Source organism: Anomaloglossus baeobatrachus, chromosome 8, assembly GCF_048569485.1.
Source record: "Anomaloglossus baeobatrachus isolate aAnoBae1 chromosome 8, aAnoBae1.hap1, whole genome shotgun sequence".
Taxonomy (NCBI): domain Eukaryota; kingdom Metazoa; phylum Chordata; class Amphibia; order Anura; family Aromobatidae; genus Anomaloglossus; species Anomaloglossus baeobatrachus.
In genome coordinates, this window is record NC_134360.1 from 76,552,762 (window position 1) to 76,574,049 (window position 21,288).

Below are 21,288 nucleotides of genomic sequence, written 5' to 3' on the forward strand. Positions count from 1 at the left end.
ATCCCTCCTGCACTCTGTCTCCTGCCGCTATTCCATCCGATGATCGCTGAATCCTCCCGGTGACCAGCACTGCCAGCAGTCATGCAGGACCTATCGTGACGTCAAAATAGCCATGTGACCAGTCACGTGGCTATTATCTCATTGGCTACAGACTGGTCACATGGCTTTGACGTCATGTCCTGTCCTAGGTCCTGTCATTGCACTCTCCGGTACACGGTGCACATTTGTGTATCGCCGTGTACCGGCGACATGCTCTAGCACAAGGTCGACTCCCCGTTCCGTTAGGGACCGGCTGACACAGCCGGTCATTAACGGAGATCACCGTTGCCATAGCAACGCAGTTAGCGGTGACGTCACCGCTAACCGCGGCTCCGGGAATCACATGACGGAGCACCGTTGCTATGGTAACGCGTCTGTCAGCATTACCGCTGTTACCGCTAACAGCCAGCAGCACTGATCTCTCACGGAGTGAAGGCTGCACAGGAAGCAGCGTCTTCCCCCATGCAGCAGTGATGGAGCAGAGCTGCATTTGTTGAACGAGAAAGACAGAAGACCATGGATCGTGGAGGGCTGACAGGGGGTAATAAAGATGGAGTCTCTAATGTGTCTGTGTATTTATTTCTATTAAAGTATTTTTTCTCTGTGTGGTGTCTTTTTTTTAACCCTTTATTGGAGATTCTTAATGGCCGGGTCAAACGTGCCTGACATTAAGAATCTCCTGCTTAATACTAGCTAGTAAAACAAAGCTAGTATTAACTCATTATTACCCAACAAGCCACCCGGCTTCAGGGCTGTTGGAAGAGTTGGATACAGCGCCAGATGATGGCGCTTCTATGAAAGCGCCATTTTCTGAGGCGGCTGCAGACTGCAATTCGCAGCAGTGGCGCCCAGAAAGCTCAGGCGGTCACATGTTCACTCCAGTGCCATTTTCTACTGCTTTTCACAGCGTAGAGCGCTCTGGTGATTTTCTTGTGCTTGTGCACTTTATATCAGTCTTTTCTGTCATTATAATGGCAGAAAGACACATAATGTCCCACTCTCCAGCATTTTGTAATTTTGCACCCTTTGGTGCCTTTCATGTGGCACTAAGGCGGGCTTTGCACACTATGACATCGCAGGTGCGATGTCGGTGGGGTCAAATTGAAAGTGACGCACATCCGGCATCGCATGCGACATCATAGTGTGTAAAGTCTAGATGATACGATTAACGAGCGCAAAATCGTCGTAATCGTATCATCGGTGCAGCGTCGGCGTAATCCATAATTACGCTGACGCGACGGTACGATGTTGTTCCTCGCTCCACATCGCTGTGTGTGAAGCCGCAGGAGCAAGGAACATCCCCTACCGGCGTCACTGCGGCTTCCGTAGGATATGCGGAAGGAAGGAGGTGGGCAGGATGTTTACATCCTGCTCATCTCCGCCCCTCCGCCGCTATTGGCCGCCTGCCGTGTGACGTCGCTATGACGCCGCACGACCCGCCCCCTTAATAAGTGAGAGTGAGTACAGGAGGGGAGAGCAGTGTGAGTGCAGAAGGGCAGAGCAGTGTGAGTACAGGAGGGGAGAGCAGTGTGCCTGCAGGAGGGGGGAGCAGTGTGCCTGCAGGAGGGGGGAGCAGTGTGCCTGCAGGAGGGGGGAGCAGTGTGCCTGCAGGAGGGGAGAGCAGTGTGCCTGCAGGAGGGGAGAGCAGTGTGCCTGCAGGAGGGGGGAGCAGTGTGCCTGCAGGAGGGGGGAGCAGTGTGCCTGCAGGAGGGGAGAGCAGTGTGCCTGCAGGAGGGGAGAGCAGTGTGCCTGCAGGAGGGGAGAGCAGTGTGCCTGCAGGAGGGGAGAGCAGTGTGCCTGCAGGAGGGGGGAGCAGTGTGCCTGCAGGAGGGGAGAGCAGTGTGCCTGCAGGAGGGGAGAGCAGTGTGCCTGCAGGAGGGGAGAGCAGTGTGCCTGCAGGAGGGGGGAGCAGTGTGCTTGCAGGAGGGGAGAGCAGTGTGCCTGCAGGAGGGGGGAGCAGGGGAGAGTCCAGCAATTGTCTTCTCAGGTCCCCCCTGTGCCTGCAATAGAAAAAGCAGACAAACGGGACTCAGAGAAAGCAGCCAGAGGAGCTCTCAGGCTCTGGTGCTGCAATGCTGCCAACCTGTGCCCTCAGCGCCCCCCAGCACCACGCCAGCCTGTGCCCTCAGCGCCCTCCAGCACCACGCCAGCCTGTGCCCTCAGCGCCCTCCAGCACGACGCCAGCCTGTGCCCTCAGCGCCCCCCAGCACCACGCTAGCTTGTGCCCTCAGCACCACGCCAGCCTGTGCCCTCAGCACCATGCCAGCCTATGCCCTCAGCGCCCCCCAGCACCACGCCAGCCTGTGCCCTCAGCACCCCGCCAGCCTGTGGCCTCAGTGCCCCCCCCCAGTGCTGCCAATCTGTGCCCTCAGCGCCCCACCAGCCTGTGTCCTCAGTGCCCTCAGTGCTGCCAGCTTGTGCCCTCAGTGCCCCCCAGCCTGTGCCCTCAGCGCCACCCAGCACCACGCCAGCCTGTGCCCTCAGTGCTCCCCGCAGTTCTGCCAGCATGTGACCTCAGTGCCCCCCTGCAGTGCTGCCAGCTTGTGCCCTCAGCGCTCCCCCGCAGTGCTGCCAGCTTATGCCTTAAGCACCCTCCAGTGCTGCCAGCTTGGGCCCTCAGCGTGTTCCACCGCTGCCAGCCTGTGCGCTAAGCATCCCTAGGGCCAGTATGTATGCCCCACAGGCCACCACTGTTAGTATGTAGGCTCCACAGGACCCAGTAATGTGTATGTATAGGAAATCATTGCAATGCAGACAATTCGTTCCACAACTTGTTAAATGTCACATCCTGGTCCCCTGTTGTGCCGTTCCACACATGCACAAACTCACACAAACACACACAAACTCACACAAACACATGCACAAATTCACACAAACACACATAGTGTTTAACCAACTTTCCTTTGGGCTCCATCTATTTCATGGTTTCCTTTATACACATACAACCCCTTTTCAGATTGTAATGACGCGTCCTACATCATCCACTCTGTGGCTCAATCTCACACCTGTGTAGGCACACGTAGCACTGCCTGCTAAGTCCGGGTACACATATCCGGCTTTTCGCCGGTTTGACGGATGCAGCGCACGCCGGTACAGTGTATACAGTACACTGGAAACACAACAAGCGCCGATCACATGCTGTCATGTGACCGGAGCATGTGACCCAGAAGTTGTGGCGCTGCCACTGTACTGAATCATACTGTACTGGCGTGCGCCGCATCCGTCAAACCGGCGAAAAGCCGAATATGTGTACCCAGCCTAAGGGCAACTGTAATATGCATGCGCTGAGAGAGTAAAAAAAAAAAAAAAGGGCCTATGACCTGGAAGTAGTTGACTATGCGTACTTGCTATGCTGTTAGTGAATACTGTCCACTACTTGCATATTCGTTACGAGTAGCGGGCGCAATGTAAGTCAAAGGGAAATACTCGCTAAGTAGCGAGTGTCCCAAAAGCCGTACTATTCGCTACTCGCACGAATAGTACGGCTTTCGAGCTACTCACTACTTAGCGAGTATTTCTCATTAACTTACATTGTGAACGCCACTCGTAACGAATATGCAAGTAGAGGACAGTACTCACTAATAGCATAGTGAGTACGAATAATTAACTACTCGCTCAACACTACCTGGAAGTAAAGAGGGTGCATGTGCATTACAGTACATTGCTCTTCCCTCAGCAGGGGAGAGTGGTGGGCCTGCGCAGAAATGAGATTGGGGGCACTGTGCAGAAGACGTAGGGCGCGTCATCCACATGAAGATGGGAAGGATGGCAATTACGAGAGCGGAGGCAGCGAGCAAGGCCAACTACGCCCATCTGCGCCATGTGAGGGAACTATAAGATATTTTGGTCGGATATGCAGAGGCAGTTGGGGGCTTATATAATGGTTGCTAGACTGCTATTAAAAGGTGATAGCCTTAGTTTATAATCGGGAAAACCGAGTGACAGGTTCCCAGCGGACAGCAGTGCGATGCAGCGCAAATGTCATCCACGTGCTGTCCAATTTTTGTCACAGACCCATTGACTTAGATGAGCAATATTGATCAACAAATCCAAATCTGCTAAACGCCTTTTATTCTACAGTATTTATATTAGAAGAGCCCACGACAGATGACATGATCAGGGATACCATAATGTCCCCATTAAATATCACCTGCTTAACCCAGGAAGTACGGGGCCGCCTCAAAATCATTGAAGTAGACAAATCTCCAGCCAGGATAGGGATACACCCCTGAGTACTGCAGGAATTACAGTGGCAGGCAAAAGTTTGAGCACCCCTGGTGAAAATTACTGATATGGTGAACAGTTAGCACGTTGTGGATTAAATAATCTCTAAAAAGCATAATGTTAAAGATGACACATTTCCTTTGTATTTTAGACACAAATAAAAAAATATTTTCATCTTTTACATTTTCAAATTAACAAAAAAGGAAAATTGGTTAATGCAAAAGTTTGGGCACCCTACATGGTTAGTACCCCCTTTGGCAAGTATCACAGCCTGTAAACGCTTTTAGTGACCAGTCAAGAGTCTTTCAATTCTTGTGAGGGATTCTCCTGCATTCTCCCTTGGAAAAGTCTTCCTGTTCTGTGAGATTCCTGGCTCATCTTGCATGCTCTGCTCTTTTTAGGTCTATCCACAGATTTTCAATGATGTTCAGATCAGGGGACTGTGAGGGCAATTGTAAAACCTTCAGCTTGCATCAGCTTACCTTTTGAGGTAGACTACTGTGGATTTTTGACATGTGTTTAGGACCATTATCCATTTGTAGAAGCCATCCTCTTTTCAACTTCCTTAAAGGAACCTTTAAAGTTCCTGCAGTTCCCAGCTGCTGGGACATCGGTAGACTTTGAAATCTTACCAGAAATTCACCGTATCCAGGTGTCTCAACAGCTGGAAACTCCAGTAACCTTAAAAGGCTCCTTTAAGGTTTTCAGGCAGCACAGCTACCAGACTGTCAGACTGCACTGCTGCCGTTACGCAGTCCGCCACTGTGTTCACCTGAGGTCACTTCTGGTGGTTCTTACGGCACCATCTATGTCAGCCACCAGCTGTGATCTCAGTGCCAGACTGTTAGACTGTGCTGCCGCCGTGACACACAATCTGATAATCTGGCACAGCGTACACCTGAGGTCACAGTTGACAGCTTACACAGAGGGTACCATGGGAACCACCAGTTGTGACCTCAGGTGAACACAGTGCGGGACTGTCTGACTGCATGTCATGGCTGCAGCATAGCTCGACAGTCCAGCACTAGGTTCACTACCGGCGGCTAACACAGAGGGTGTCTTGAGAACCATCAGAAGTGACCTCAGGAGTACTCAGTGCTGGACTGTTGGACTGCACTACCCCTGTGAAATGCAGTCAGACAGCCCACACTGAATTCACCTGAGTTCTCTTCTGGCAGCTCCCACACTGCTCTGTGTGTCCTGGAGGTCATTCTATTCCCTATTAATACTGCTGTTAGCTGCATTCACTGTAGTGTATAAAGCTGTGGACAAATTAAGTGCAACAGGGTCTTATCCGATATGAAAGGTAAAAGGGTGAAAAAGCAAGCAGCTCACCTTGTGTGATTATGTGACCCACAACCAGTGCAAACATGTTATCAGTTTCTGAAAGGTCCATGAGCCCCAAGGCTGAACAAAACAAACAGGAACCTGGCAAAACGTGGCTCAATCTGAACTGCTGTGAATAAGATAGTGGTCTAATCTGTAGTATAGAGTAGTATTACCTAATTTGGTGCCTATTCTGAGGAAGAAGTGGGAATCAGTTTGAAATGCGTCAATAAAGCATCCTTTCTCATACTACGGGTTGGACCACTATCTTTTTCACATCAGTGCAGATTGAGCCACGTTTTGCCAGGTTTCTTTTTGTTTCGTTCTGCATTCACTGTTTCACTGTAGGGATAGTTGTTGGAGGCAGGATAGGTTTGGATTAGAGGCATATAGGGCAGGATTATGAAAATTGTATTCTGAGGACCTCCTCTACAGGTCTTTCAGGGTGTATTCTAGTCCTTCCTTTTAATTTTTGGCAGCCCTTGCACATAGTGCATAGACATTACTAGTCCAGGAGTCCCAGTCTGTAATCATGGAAAAAAAAAAAGTATTCTGAGGCCCTCGTCTACATGTCTTCCAGGGTATGTTGCAGTTCTCCTCCTAATTTTTGTCAGTCCTTGGAAAAAAAAAAAGTATTCTGAGGCTCTTCTCTGTGCTTTCCAGGGTGTATTGTAATCCCGTCCTCTAATATTTTTGCAACCCTTGCACATAGTACATAGGCTTTACTAATCTAGGAGTCCCACGCTTTAATAATGGGAAAAAAAATTGAGACCTTCCTCTATGTGTCTTCCAGGGAGTGTTGTAGTCCCTCCTAATTTTTGCCAGCCCTTGCACTTGGAGCTTGGGCTTTAGAAGTCTAGGAGTCCCACTACTTAACAATTTTAACATAATGAGAATGAGGCCTTCCTTTATGTCTAATATAGGGTATATCGGAGTCTCTTTCTTCTAATTTTTGGCAGTTCTTGCATTGCTCACATAGGTTTTCTGATGTTCAGATTCGCTGCTTCCTAAATAATACAGCATGTGTCTGACCATGTAACACACAACACATGCCCAGATAAGGTAGTAAAATATTATTACATTTACCGGTGACTACTGTCATGTGTAGTTTTATTTCCCGCTCTACTCTGCCACCTTCTAAAGTCATAGGTGATGGGGAAATACTGTGAGCTGGCCTGGCTATTAAGGCTGCATTCAAGTTGCATTTTTGAGGCTTCTTTTTTTTTTTCTTTTGCTGTGTTTTTTCATGTGTTTCATGCAAATTTAAAGCTGATTTTTACAGTACCAGCAAAAGCTAGGAGATTTCATAAATCTAATGCGCACAATTCTTTTTTTTTTCCAGACTGAAATGGAAACCTATTGCGTTTTTTGAAAGCAGCAGCATGTCCTCTCTGTTTTTGCCATTTTTTGCAGTGTTTTTCAACATTGAAAGCAATGAGAAAGTGTAAAAACACTACAAAAACGCTACGTGTGAATATAGCCTAAGGGGTGAAGGAGGCTCTTTTTTTCTCCTTTTTATTTTGCCTTATATACAAGTCCTTATATAGGAAAGAATGTTTCTTAAGAGTTTTTCCTGTAAAATCCATTTTATCTCCGGTTCTGTATGATTGGTTGTCACTTTGTAAAAGTGACGTAATTCTGTGATAACATTGTTCCCAATAGTGACCTGGGAATCAATGATACATCCAGGCATCTTCCCCATGTTGTTCCCATCTATTTTAGCGATTGTCCTGCCCCAGAGCCCTCCGGGAATGGGGGGGGGTCTTCCAGAAAAATTCTAGTGTTTCCCATTGACTTCCATTATACCCATTCAGGAGCCAACCTGCTTGATATGAGTATTGACCACTTGGTTATTTTAGTGCTCGCTCATCAACTCTCTCTAACATTCAAGTGAGGCCTGGCTTCCTTCCTGAAGAATATAATACTACTGGGTATATGCACTAGATTCTGTGATGGAGCGTTAATCCAGCGAACTAGTCTGATTGCCGTATGTGGAGTCGGGAGGGAATTTATCCCCTAATATGGTGCATACGGTCTGCCCCATGGGGTTTTTATTACTTACAGCAAGATGGAATTGCAGCTGTATATTGCTCAGGCCAAAAAACTACTACTACTCCAGCAGGATACAGCTAAACCCCCACTAGGTGGAGGCATCACAGGTGCAGGGGGAGCCATTCACACTCACTTCCAAATATCGAGGAGGTAATGGCTGGATGGTAAAACTGCACACTGGTGGCTTGCATAGAGCACTGTTCACACTAGCAGACGCACAGTCACAAACCCGCAGCCTATTAGGTGATGCCCATACTATTAGATCAGGCGGGCTGCCAAGCCATACCCCCACTGCGCGCTACATAGGGACAGAAACTCTAATGGCAAGGCCGAACAAAAAGGGGCCTGGCTGTATCCTGTACAAAAAAATATATGAGGTTTTTTGTTAGCGTTATGGCCATAAGACGTATGCCTACAACCCTCGTCACGGGAACCTCATGGGGTTTTTGCCTACGTCTATATCAATATGTTAGGGTATAGGTTGAGCTTGATGGACTTAAAAAGGGAAATTCCCATCACAAAGATCCTATCCCAGTATGTAGTCGGTCTAATAATATTAATAATAATATTAGCAAATACCTCCAATTATAAATGTAGTATAGTTCTCCTGATTCATTATGTTGCTTACCTCATGTTGAAGGTATTGCAGGACCTAGTATCCATGGTTACAACCATGCATATAGGGAAAGTTAGTCAGTTGCTTGTGGTTGTAACCATGGATACTAGGTCCTGCAATACTCTGAACATGAGGTAAGTGACCTAGTGAATCAGGAGAACTATACTACATTTCTATTTGGAGGTATTTGCTAATAGTACTATTATTACTACATCTATTGAGATAGGATCTTGGAGATGGGAATATCCCTTTAAGTATCCATAGTTATGTCCACTGATATAGTGACAGTTAGTTGCTCATGGTCGTAACCATGGATACCAAAGTTAAAATGCCTGTACATGAGCTAATAGACATGGCTATATCAGGAGAACTATACTACATTTCTAATTGGAGGTATTTGCTAATATTATTATTATTACACCTACTATGTATTGGGATAGGATCTTGGAGATGGGAATATCCCTTTAAGTATCCATGGTTATGTCCACTTATAGTGACAGTTAGGTGCTCATGGTCGTATCCATGGATACCCAAGTTAAAATGCCTTTACATGAGGTAATAGACATGGCTATATCAGGAGAACTATATTACATTTCTAATTGGAGGTATTTGCTAATAATATTATTATTACTACATCTATTGGGACAGGATCTTGGAGATGGGAATACCCCTTTAAGTCAACCTTAAAAACTATGAAACTAAAATCAGACACATCTTTTTTTTTTTTCCTAGCCAATCAGACAGCAAAAGAAAATGCATACGTGAACCTGCTCATCTGCTATAAAGTGGTGAACAACACGGATAAACAACGAACCAGTAACATTTGCTGTGTGAATGGGGCCTTACATGGAGACTACTGCTCACACTCCCTGCATCATAAATGCATTGCCACATTAATATTCATCTCTGACTGTGATCAATGGTCTTATAAATACATTAGACAGCTGTCATATGAAATCAGCACATCCATTCCTAGGTATGACGGACACATTGACAAGACACAGGAAAGAAAAAAACTGCATTGTTTTCATTTGTATTTATTCATTAATTCCAATACATTTATATATTTTAACAAGACTCCAAAGAAATTTTTTTTATAGAGATTTCGAAAATAAAAAAACAAAAAAACAGAAAAGACAGCGCGAGATGAGACATCTGCCCATTATGTCGGATGACGACAGCAATGAGGTATACAGACATCAGGAAACACGGAGAATCAATCATGCAGAGAAGCAGAAATGAACGCAGCAGCGGACACGTCGTATCACCGGTATTTCCAAACGCTCACCATTCCGAGGAGTCTCAGTCTCATCTGACAGTATAAATGCTGACCTTAAAGGGCCACGAATATAAAAGTGTCCAAGCTTTACTAGAGTAATAACCGTGACAATATGGTAGGATTCCACGTGAAGTTGGATTTTTTTTTTTCATTGGGAAACTAGAGGCGACTGTAAAAAACCTTAATTTCCATGTGTCTCATCTTCTCGTTTTCTGAATGCAACCAACAGTGGAGACAATGGATTCTGGTGGCCATGACCATTTCCCATAGACACGTGTATGTATATACCATATTTTTCAGATTATAAGATGCACTTTTTCTCCCAAAATTTTGGGAGGAAAGTGAGGGGTGCGTTTTATAATCCACATGTAGCTTACCGGGAGGTGGTAGAGAGGGGTAGCAGGAGGCAGGGGCAATGCTGCGGCGGCTGTGCAGGGTCTGCGGCAGCTGTGCACGAGCTGCGGCAGCTGGCAGGGTCTGCGGAGGCGGCAGGGCAGAGTCTGAGGGCGGTGTGGGCTTCAAAGAATGGCGCCCAGAGTCTGCATGTGTGCAAGTGGAGCTCTCGGCTCAAGATCTTATCTGCACACGCACCGCCTGACCCACTGATCTCCCAGCAGCAGACATAAGGAAAATGGTGCCCGGAGGTGGCGCAATTTCTGTGAAGCCCGCACCATCAACAGGGCATTTGGAACACCTGCCACACCACCCTGCTCCACACAGCTAGCACAGCCTCCGTTGCCAGCACAGCTTCCCCACCGCAGCCAGCACAGCCGCCCCCACTGCAGCCAGCACAGCCGCCCCCACCGCAGCCAGCACAGCTGCCCCACCGCAGCCAGCACAGCCGCCCCCACTGCAGCCAGCACAGCTGCCCCACCGCGGCCAGCACAGCCGCCCCCACTGCAGGCAGCACAGCCGCCCCCACTGCAGCCAGCACAGCTGCCCCACCGCAGCCAGCACAGCCGCCCCCACCGCAGCCAGCACAGCCGCCCCCACTGCAGCCAGCACAGCTGCCCCACCGCAGCCAGCACAGCCGCCCCCACTGCAGCCAGCACAGCCGCCCCACCGCAGCCAGCACAGCTGCCCCACCGCAGCCAGCACAGCCGCCCCCACCGCAGCCAGCACAGCCGCCCCCACCGCAGCCAGCACAGCCGCCCCCACCGCAGCCAGCACAGCCGCCCCCACCGCAGCCAGCACAGCTGCCAGCATTGCCCTACTCCAGTACCCACCCCGCTCCACCACCGCTAAATTTGGGATGCATCTTCTAACCCGATGAGTCTTATAAAATGAAAAATATGGTATAAATGGCCATGTTCTTCCAAACATGAAAAATCCCATCAACTAAACCATCAAAATTAAAACGTGATGTGAGCAGACCCTATGTACGTTTCTCCTGCAGTTTAATTAGATATCTAAAGACATTTATGAATGTTAGCTCGAAGAAAAAAAACAAACCATTAAACTAACATAAACGTGGCTAGGAACACAGTCATGGCAACCAAAAAGGGAAAAAAAGCCATTGTTTGCATTCCTGTATTCATCTGGAAAATAGTAATAGCTTATAACAGTACAAAGTTACAAGGTCAGGGTCCATTAAAGGGAATCTGTCAGCAGGTTTTTGCTATGTAAGCTGAAGCCAGCTGCTCTAGGGGTTAATAAAGAAAAATCAGCTATGTCTCTCTTATAAGTCCCTGTGCTGTTGTTTACTTAAACTATAAGCTTTCTCACTTGGAAATTATCATTGCCACGTCCAGCTGGCATGCGCACTGCAGTCCGGCATGCCCCCTCCTTTAATTGACACCTCACTGTCAATGTACAATTTCTATTGTGTGCCTGGTTTAGGCAGAGATAGCTACCTTGGCTCTGCTACATGTCTAAAACGAAAAATTCTGACCCAGTAATTTAAGTGATACACCGTTGGCTTCAGAATCTCTTTGCCTACATCATGCTGCTCTAAGATGAGGTAGCAAAAGCCTGCTGACAGATTGCCTTTAAAATTCTGATGGTAGCTATGGCACTTAAAGGCGGCCATCCATATCAGATAAACATCAACCAAACCAGCTGATTTAGACGGGATCTGCCAATGTTTAATGTTTTATTGGGGTGTCCCGACCTTCCTCTTCCAGAGATATTGTAAAAAAGAATGATCGAGCTTATGGATTTCAACAATCCTTAAGCTGCTGAGAGGGGTATCTAGCAGGAGCTTATTGCCATTTTCCCATTCAGAACGACAGCTAAACTTAAAGTCCCATTCCGGTATTTAATTTATTTTTTTTTTAATTTCACTATCCGTTCGCTATCATAAATGTCTGTTCAAATACCTCTCGCCATCTTCTGCCGTTTGCAGCGCAGTACCAATCCTCTACTGGCATCATGTGACTGCACCTCTTTCTTACCGTATCTCCCCGCAGAATGTTACTTCATCTCTTAGTTTAAGGCTAGGACAACCTCGCTTTGTGTCATAGCCTCACAATGAGAAAATGACTTCCGATCTCACAGCAAACGCTTTAGGGGGGCAGCTAGTCACAACTTTGGTCACACAGTCCAGGAAAGATATGGAGCAATGCTGGAAATGACAGAAGATGGGGACCAGTATTTGATTGTATACACACACACACTATACCTTAATGATAGCAAATGGATAGTAAAATAAAATAAACAAGCCAGGATGGTACTTTAATAAAGTTGTACAACATTGTAAACACATGGTTTCTTTCTTTCAGAAACAGTGCCACGCTTATCTTCAGGTCGTATCTGGTACTGCAGGTACTTATAAGTGGATGAGGCTGAACAGTGATGCCACACACCTGTGAACAGGTGTGGAGCTCATTGTGGAAGAAAGTAGCCATGTTTTATTTCAATCCTGTACAACGTCATCAACCCCGCTAGATCCTCATCCACAAAAAAAGAAATGCCTGATAAAGAACAGTACTAAAGAAATGAGAGCATAGAAACAAAAGCAGCAATTGTTAATCATTCAATCAAAAAGGCTGTTTATGTTCTAGTCTGGCTTATTTTCAGTATGGAGGAGGGCAGTCGGTCGCAATGGAGACCTCCATGGTCCAAGCTTACTTGATTCTGCAAGTCATTTCCCAATAGAATGGAACCAATCTTGACGTTACCATGTCTTGGGTTTATTCCAACACTATGAGTAATATATAGTTGTGTATTCCTCTACCTAAACATATAGGTCTGGAATACATTGCATGTTGCTCCTAATCTGTAGAACAACCTCTCACAAGACGCACCCTTTTTATTTTTTTAACGAAGACAAAGCAAGACCAAGAAGGCACTTAAGGTGTTAAGCAAGGTGGTGGTGATAAGATGACGATCATATTAGGAGATCCCGTACTACGCTTAGTTGTATACTCTTTCCAGTAGTGAAATCTGGATGTAGTTGGCTGGTGAGTCTGTTGGAGGCAGATGTAGACGGCTTCAGGTTTGTAGTGCTAAATAAATCGCTCCACTTCAGAGAGTTATCCAGAAATGGGACACAAGATGAAAGCAAAAGGTTCAACCAACAAGGTCTACAGCATTAGGCGGGTTTAGGTAATGTAGCCATCTCAGCTAACATCACAGGAGATTTCAAATCAACAGAGTAAATCAGGTATGTAGTCCGGTGTTACTCATCCATATTCCAGAACATCCTCGTACCACAAGAAAACCTTCCTCCTCGTCTCAGAAAAGTCTCCTACTGGAAAGTTCCACTCTGACATTTTCTTTTGTAATTATAGATGTCCTTAAACTCCAGACTGATGAGAGTTAGGGATTTACAAGGCAAAGAGAGCGTCCTCATCTTTCTCCTTCTTATTCCGCCCTGTGCTGGAGACTGCTCTGGGGCCATCAGTTGGAGGAGAAGGCAATGATGGGATTCGGTCGGCTGCCTTTGCTCGCTCCTCTAAGAATTTATCAAATTCTATGGGAAGAAAGAAAAGAACAATTTACATCTCACACTTAAAGACTAAACTAAAGGGCAAATATGTGCCGATCACTAAAAAGTCAACTTCAAATATCTATATGATCTTTTACGGTGAACATTAACTTAATGCAAGCAGTTAATGGCCTTTTCAGAAGAGTAAAGGCTGCATGAAGAATTGTTCACCCACAGCTTGAGTGCCTGACAATCTCTATTTGTCCTAATCACAAGGATAACTCATTTCACAGGACTGACGGACCAAACTATCCCCAGTACCAAGGTCAGCCAATCTCAAGAAGCATACTTCACAAACGTAAAATACAGGAATTAGGGGGACATACCATGGTGTGCATAGTCCACAACACAATGTCAATGTTATGCTAAGCCACTTCACTAACCTTGTCCAACCCTTAAGGTACTGTCACACATAACGAGATCGCTAGCGAGATCTCAGCTGAGTCACCGTTTTGGTGACGCAGTAGCGATCCCGTTAGCGATCTTATGTGTGACACCTACCAGCGATCAGGCCCCTGCTGTGAGATCGCTAGTCGTTGCTGAATGGTCCAGGTCATTTTCTTCAAAGGTGACGTCCTGCTGGGCAGGACACATCGCTGTGTTTGACACTGTGTGACAGGGTCACAGTGACTGCTGAGATCGTTATACAGGTCGCTACTGCGATCTGTATTGTTCCTGCATCGCTGGTAAGGTCTGACTGTGTGTCATCTCATCTGCGACCTCCCAGCGACTTACCTGCGATCCCTATCAGGTCGCATCGTTTTCGGGATCATTGGTAAGTCGTTGTGTGTGACTGGGCCTTTATGCGTGGCCACACAGTAAATATATCTCAAAGCAAATTCCATTAATGATTCCACACAGTATGGTAGTGCATTCATGCCCCCCTCAATACCACCACCACACAGAAAGACACACAGAATGGTAGTGCTTTCATGCCCCCCTTTCCGCCCTCACACCACCACCACCACCACACAGACAGACACACACACTACACTGTATGATGCCTCCTCAGTATATTCCACCACACACAGCATGCCGCCTCCCGGCAGTACATTTCCTCCATACCTCACGATGCCACCAAAACCCTCCCCCCTCCCACACAGAGTATGATGCCCCCACATAGTACACTAACCCACCCACAGTATGGTACCCCTCACAGTACAATCTCCTTACCACATAGTATGATGCCCCTCAGCCCTCCACACAGTAACATGGTCTCACAGCCCCCTACATAGTATGATAACTGACAACACCCCACACAGTATGATGCCCCTACATTAGCCAACACTAAGTATGATGTCCCCAAAAACCACCAACATACAGCATGATGCCCACATTAACCCCCAAACATGATGATGTTCTACAGTCCCACAGCACTATATGATGCCCTCATAGTCCCCCCTCAAGCAGTTTGGTGCCCCACAGTCCTCCTAATGCAGTGTGATGCCCCCAACTTGCTACTACCACACTGTGTGATGCCCCTACAAAAGTCTGTAACATCCCTTGCTTCGCCTTTTCTACTGAACTAGTCTCTGAAGCCAGTCTAGGTGGTTCTAAAGATCCTGCAGGAGGTCCTGTGATAATCTCAGGTCAAATGATCTAAAAGTCAGGACAATGCTCCATCACATGCATCCAACTACGCCACAGCGTGGCTGCCCAGTAAAGGTCTAAAAGATGAAAAAATCATGACATGGCCCCCTTGTTCACCTGATCTGAACCCCATAGAGAACCTGTGGTCCCTCATAAAATGTGAGATCTACAGGGAGGGAAAACAGTACACCTCTGGGAACAGTGTCCGAGGGGCTGTGGTGGCTGCTGCATGCCATGTTGATCGTAAACAGATCAAGCAACTGACAGTATCTATGTATGGTAGGCTGTTGAATGTCATCATAAACAAAAGGTGGCTATATTAGTCACTAATTTTTGGGGGTTTTGTTTTTGCATTTCAGAAATGTTTATTTCTAAATTTTGTGCAGTTATATTGATTTACCTGGCGAAAATAAACAAGTGAGATGGGAATATATTTGTTTTTTATTAAGTTGCCTAATAATTCTGCACAGTAATAGTTACCTGCACAAACAGATATCCTCCTAAGTTAGCTAAATCTAAAAAAAAAACCACTCCAACTTCCAAAAATATTAAGCATTGATATGAGTCTTTTGAGTTGATTGAGAACATAGTTGTTGATCAATAATAAAAAAAAACCCCTCTAAAATACAACTTGCCTAATAATTCTGCACACGGTGTATATGCACAAACAGAGCAGAGGGATGGCATAATAAAAGGACATTTAAATAAACACTGAGCTTAGAGAGTGAATCCTTAATTAGCTTTGAATAGTGGTGTGAAAATTTTATTGTCCCAATATCCATGTAGGGTCAGAGGTCTGCGGCCCTCGCAGTCTCTTGAACAGACCTCTCAGATTTTGTAGTGGGTCATAAATCCTCTTGACAGATTGAGTCCTGTGTCCACAGAGTTAAACATTTTAATGAATTTGTATTCCCAGACCCTGCGATGGCTCGGTGATCTGAAGTTGCCTTTTAATATGACAACTTTCATATGGTTTATGTTGTGTCCTGAAGCACAGAAATTTTTGGCCACAGGTAAATGTTTTTTTTTGTCTGTAATTGTGTGGCAGTGAGATCTCATCCTTGCTCTTAGGCGGGCTTTACACCTTGTGACATCGGTAATGATATATCGTCGGGGTCACGTCGTTAGTGACGCACATCCGGCGCCGTTACTGATATCGCAACATGTAAACGATGTTGTTTGTCGTTCCTGCAGCACCACACATCGCTGTGCATGACACCGCAGGAACGACAAACATCTCCTTACCTGCCTCCACCGACAATGCGGAAGGAAATAGGTGGGCGGGATGTTATGTCCCGCTCATCTCCGCCCCTCCGCTTCTATTGGCCGGCCGCTTAGTGACGTCGCGGTGACGCCGAACGCACCTCCCCCTTGAAGGAGATATTGTTCAGCAGTCACAGCGTCGTCGCCGACCAGGTATGTGTGTGTGAAGCTGTCGTAGCGATAATGTTCGCTACGGCAGCAATCACAACATATTACATGTGCGACGGGGGCGGGTGCTATCGCGCTCGACATCGCTAGCAATTGCTAGCGATGTCACTGTGTGTAAAGCCCGCCTTAGACTTTGTCCTGTTTTTCCAACATAGAGGCCCCGAATAGGATATATAGTGCACAGGATTAAGTACACCACGTTGAAAGAGGAACATGTGAATGTCCCAGGAATCTTATAGTCCTTCTGTGTGTCCTTTTATTATGCCATCCCTCTGCTCTGTTTGTGTATATATGTGTTTCTTCAGATATTTTGTCATACCATGCCTGATGAAGGGACCTGAGATGTCTCGAAAGCTTGCTCTATAACACAATTTTATTTTAGTTAGCCATTAAAAGGTATCACAACAAGATTATAATTTTGTTTCTCTCACTGAGAACAATCACCTTGTGTGTGTGTGTGTGTGCGCGCCTGTCTCTGTGTGTGTGTGCCTCTGTCTCTGTGTGCACGCCTACGCACACCTGTGTGTGTGCGCGCGCACGCCTCCGTCTCCCCGTGCGCGCGCCTCCGTCTCCACCGATATCATATTAACTGACACAAACTGTCTTATACTAAGAATGTCCTTTGTTGCTTATTAATGACCTGTAGCTCCCAGCTCCATTGAAAGCAGGTTTTTTGGCAAATAACTATAAAGTGCGGGGTTAAATTTGCCCCTCAAAACATAGTCTATGACGTTCCTTGAGTTAAATGAGGTGGTGTGCAAAATTTCGCGATTGTAAATGCAACGGTGCAGATTCCTTTAGCGGACACACACACACACACATACAGCTTTATATATTAGACTTTATTAATTATTATTATTATTTTATTTTTTTTTACAAATATCTGAATTTTTTCCACCTCTGCAGAATTGCCTCAGTTGCATTTGTCTAGAAAATAATTTCCAGTTCAGTTTTGCCCTACAATGAATGTTGCAAAAACAAAAGCCCAAAAATAAAGGCAGAATTACTTTTTTTTTTTTTTTTTACTATTTTACAATTTTTTTCTATTTTTTTTTAAGTACATTTAATAGCGAAGTGAATGGTGTCATTCAAAAGTGCAACTCGTCCCGCAAAAAATAAGTCCCATATGACTATGTAGAGGAAACATAAAAAAGTAATAGCTCTTAGAGGAAGAGGAGGAAAACATTAAAATGCTAATAAAAAAATAGGCTGCGTTCCCAAGGGGTTAAATTTGGCTTTTAATGTGCCCATTTTTCTCTAGAACTGGAAAATGACTGGAAAAACAGCCACGACCCCGAGGTAGTAAACAGAAAACTGTAATTAGAGCGGTCCTCATCATAGCGGAGGATTAAACGCTGGGCACTTACCTTCACTTGTAACTCCGTCCTCCCCCTCTGTCTCATCCTGCTGTGTGTGGGAAGAAAACACAAGTATCAGACACCGTGCGAGAGAGCGGGCAGAAAATGTCACTTCAAGATCTGCGGCAACGACTGCTATCAGAAAGTATAAATTAGAATTCTGATCCCCAGAACAGATGTGACCCTGGATCACTGAAACCGTTCATAAATCTAAAAGTGACATCAAGTCTGTAAGTTGTCATCAAAGTAGAAGGGTTTTCCAGCTAAAGAACATTGTACTTAAAGGGCTTTTCCTGTTTTGAAAAACTGGCTGCAGTTTGTGTTAAAAAAAAACAAAAACAAAAAAAAACAAAAACTGTGCGTTATTCACCCTCCTCGGGTCCAATCTCCAACATTGCTTCCTTGAGCTGTTGAGCTCATGGATTGGTTGCAGTGCTGCTGACGTAACGTCGGTGCTGCAGTCAATAACACACACCTGGAGCAGTGGCGGAGGCTCAGTGATAGACCCAGGGAGAGTGAATAAAGCATAGCTTGTTTTTTTAAACAAGGAGTAGGTGGGTGTGTCATGGTAGAGGAAGAGAGGCTATACCATCCGTATACGTATAGGACAACACACAGGAAGGGGGAAGGAATGCCTTATTGCTAGGGAAAGGGGGAAATGGTGAACCTTGACAACAATCTGCAGCTCACCCTCACCGACCCTATATAGGTTATGCACCTATCGCCGAGCTGGATGCCTAGGGCCCTGTCTTCCCCTGGTAAAAGGGCCCTAAGTAAGGATGGTAGGTATGAACGCTAGTCAACACCACTAACACTAAAAGAAGACAAGAAAACAATACAGGGGAAACAAGAATGTCATTACCTCAGCCCAAGTCAACACTTAGCTGAGGAGTAGCAAACACAGAAGTCTCTGGACCAACAGGAGATGACCACTGCACACCCCAATAAGGAGCAAACTATAAACCACACTCAAAGCACCCCAGGGTGAGGTTAATAAAGGAAGTCAGAGGATACCAACTGCTAGGAAGGACTGACAGTTCCCCAGGGTCATACAGTCCACTGGTTGCAGAAACAGAGAACGGTCAGATGACAACACATGCCGCTAATCTATGTGATCTTCTAGCACTCTCTGCCACTGGATTGTCAGCCGGCTTTGATACCTCCATGATACATCTGTGACATGGGGAGAGTGGTTTTATGGAAACTGGAAAACCCCTTTAGTTCTGGTCTCAAAAGTGCCCCGATCTTCATTTACAAGCTCAGACATGACTTTATTTTGGTTTTAACATGTGACCAGAACTGTGCGTGAAGGGGGCTGGCTAATTGGCTGAGAAGTGTGACTCCAGTAGTGGCTCTACTCCAACTTCAAGGGCAACAATGTTGCTGTGACTGAAGAATTCTATCAGCTCCCAAGGTAAAAATTGATGTATTTATTCACATAAAAACTTCTAAAAACAATGCGTTTCACCCTCTCAGCCTTCTTCAGGTGTAAAATAGTTCAAATGATATCAGAAAACCTCCTAGGAGACCATAGCTGAAGATTGAAGGAATCTTTTTTTTTTTTTAAAGTTTAACATATAGTGGCTTATTATAGTCAGTTCTATGAAAATTCTATTCAGCTACCCAATACAGTGCCACATGTTTCTAAATCTCCTGAGTGCTGCAGGTATGACGCATGGCTACTCTGCTGATTAGGAGTGTTGCTTGACTCCTGGAATATGTCCTTATCGGGTGTTAGGCTTACTTCAGAAACATATCACGAGTGCTTAGGATCCCAATGAAGTGTGGGAATTTGGCACACTCATGAATATCTGTATTAAAGTCCTCCTGATGAACCCCTTGATTAATTAACCAAGGGGGGAAACGCATCGAGGTGAAGGATTAATTGGATTCTTGATTATTGCCAGCCAGGCATGCTGTATGTGTCCAAATGAAATAAAGGGAAATGATGGATATGTGGAACTAATAAATCATCTAATCCTACTAATCCCCTGAAGAAATTCCTGGAGTGGATGTGCGAGATATTCAGGATATGTTCATCAAGAGCTTGAGTTTTACTAACATGGACTAACAATTTTTCCCGGACTAATAATAACTACAGCTTGGTTGGCTTTAATTAACTTAGACCAACGGGTATAATTATTGCATCTGCATCTATTGGAATATTTATTAATGTCTACATAACAAAAGTGCTGGTCTTCTGGTTTTTGGATATTCACTGGTGCCCACTGGGGATGTAATGAGTTTTTAAAATGTGGATACCGATGAATGTCCACTTGATTTGAGGAAGAGTGGCCTTTATGTGAATTTTCTATCTATGGGGGATCTGAGGTATCATTTACCCTGATCAATGGTGGAAGCCAATGAAGGGACTTTTTGTTCAATCTGTTGGTGTGTTGGTATGGTACAATTATAGTCTCGACATGATCCGCCTTACTAAATAGAACGAATTCTGTCTTTTACTCCCTTTCTCCTTACATTCATCCACCTTTGATCTTATTGCATGATCTCATGCGACCAGTGTAGTGTACGTTATATCTTTCTTATGGAGTGACCAGTGTAGTGTACGTTATATCTTTCTTATGGAGTGACCAGTGTAGTGTACGTTATATCTTTCTTATGGAGTGACCAGTGTAGTGTACGTTATATCTTTCTTATGGAGTGACCAGTGTAGTGTACGTTATATCTTTCTTATGGAGTGACCAGTGTAGTGTACGTTATATCTTTCTTATGGAGTGACCAGTGTAGTGTATGTTATATCTTTCTTATGGCGTGACCAGTGTAGTGTACGTTATATCTTTCTTATGGAGTGACCAGTGTAGTGTATGTTATATCTTTCTTATGGCGTGACCAGTGTAGTGTACGTTATATCTTTCTTATGGAGTGACCAGTGTAGTGTACGTTATATCTTTCTTATGGAGTGACCAGTGTAGTGTACGTTATATCTTTCTTATGGAGTGACCAGTGTAGTGTACGTTATATCTTTCTTATGGAGTGACCAGTGTAGTATATGTTATATCTTTCTTATGGAGTGACCAGTGTAGTGTACGTTATATCTTTCTTATGGAGTGACCAGTGTAGTGTACGTTATATCTTTCTTATGGAGTGACCAGTGTAGTGTACGTTATATCTTTCTTATGGAGTGACCAGTGTAGTGTACGTTATATCTTTCTTATGGAGTGACCAGTGTAGTGTACGTTATATCTTTCTTATGGAGTGACCAGTGTAGTGTACGTTATATCTTTCTTATGGCGTGACCAGTGTAGTGTATGTTATATCTTTCTTATGGCGTGACCAGTGTAGTATATGTTATATCTTTCTTATGGCGTGACCAGTGTAGTGTATGTTATATCTTTCTTATGGCGTGACCAGTGTAGTATATGTTATATCTTTCTTATGGAGTGACCAGTGTAGTGTACGTTATATCTTTCTTATGGAGTGACCA

The 21,288-nt window shown here is 45.4% G+C and overlaps 1 protein-coding gene across 1 annotated transcript in view; it reads right to left on the reverse strand.

Annotated features, from left to right (window-relative positions):
- Positions 1-12,645: 12,645 nt before the first annotated feature.
- Positions 12,646-21,288, reverse strand: part of TOM1 (target of myb1 membrane trafficking protein) — a 186,429-nt gene continuing 177,786 nt past the window's right edge. The window contains exons 14-15 of the mRNA XM_075321804.1: positions 17,853-17,892; positions 12,646-13,449 (exon numbers count right to left, since the gene is read on the reverse strand). Of these exons, the coding sequence (XP_075177919.1) occupies positions 13,304-13,449; positions 17,853-17,892 (186 nt within the window). The 3' untranslated portion in view covers positions 12,646-13,303. The remainder of the gene's footprint in view (positions 13,450-17,852; positions 17,893-21,288) is intronic.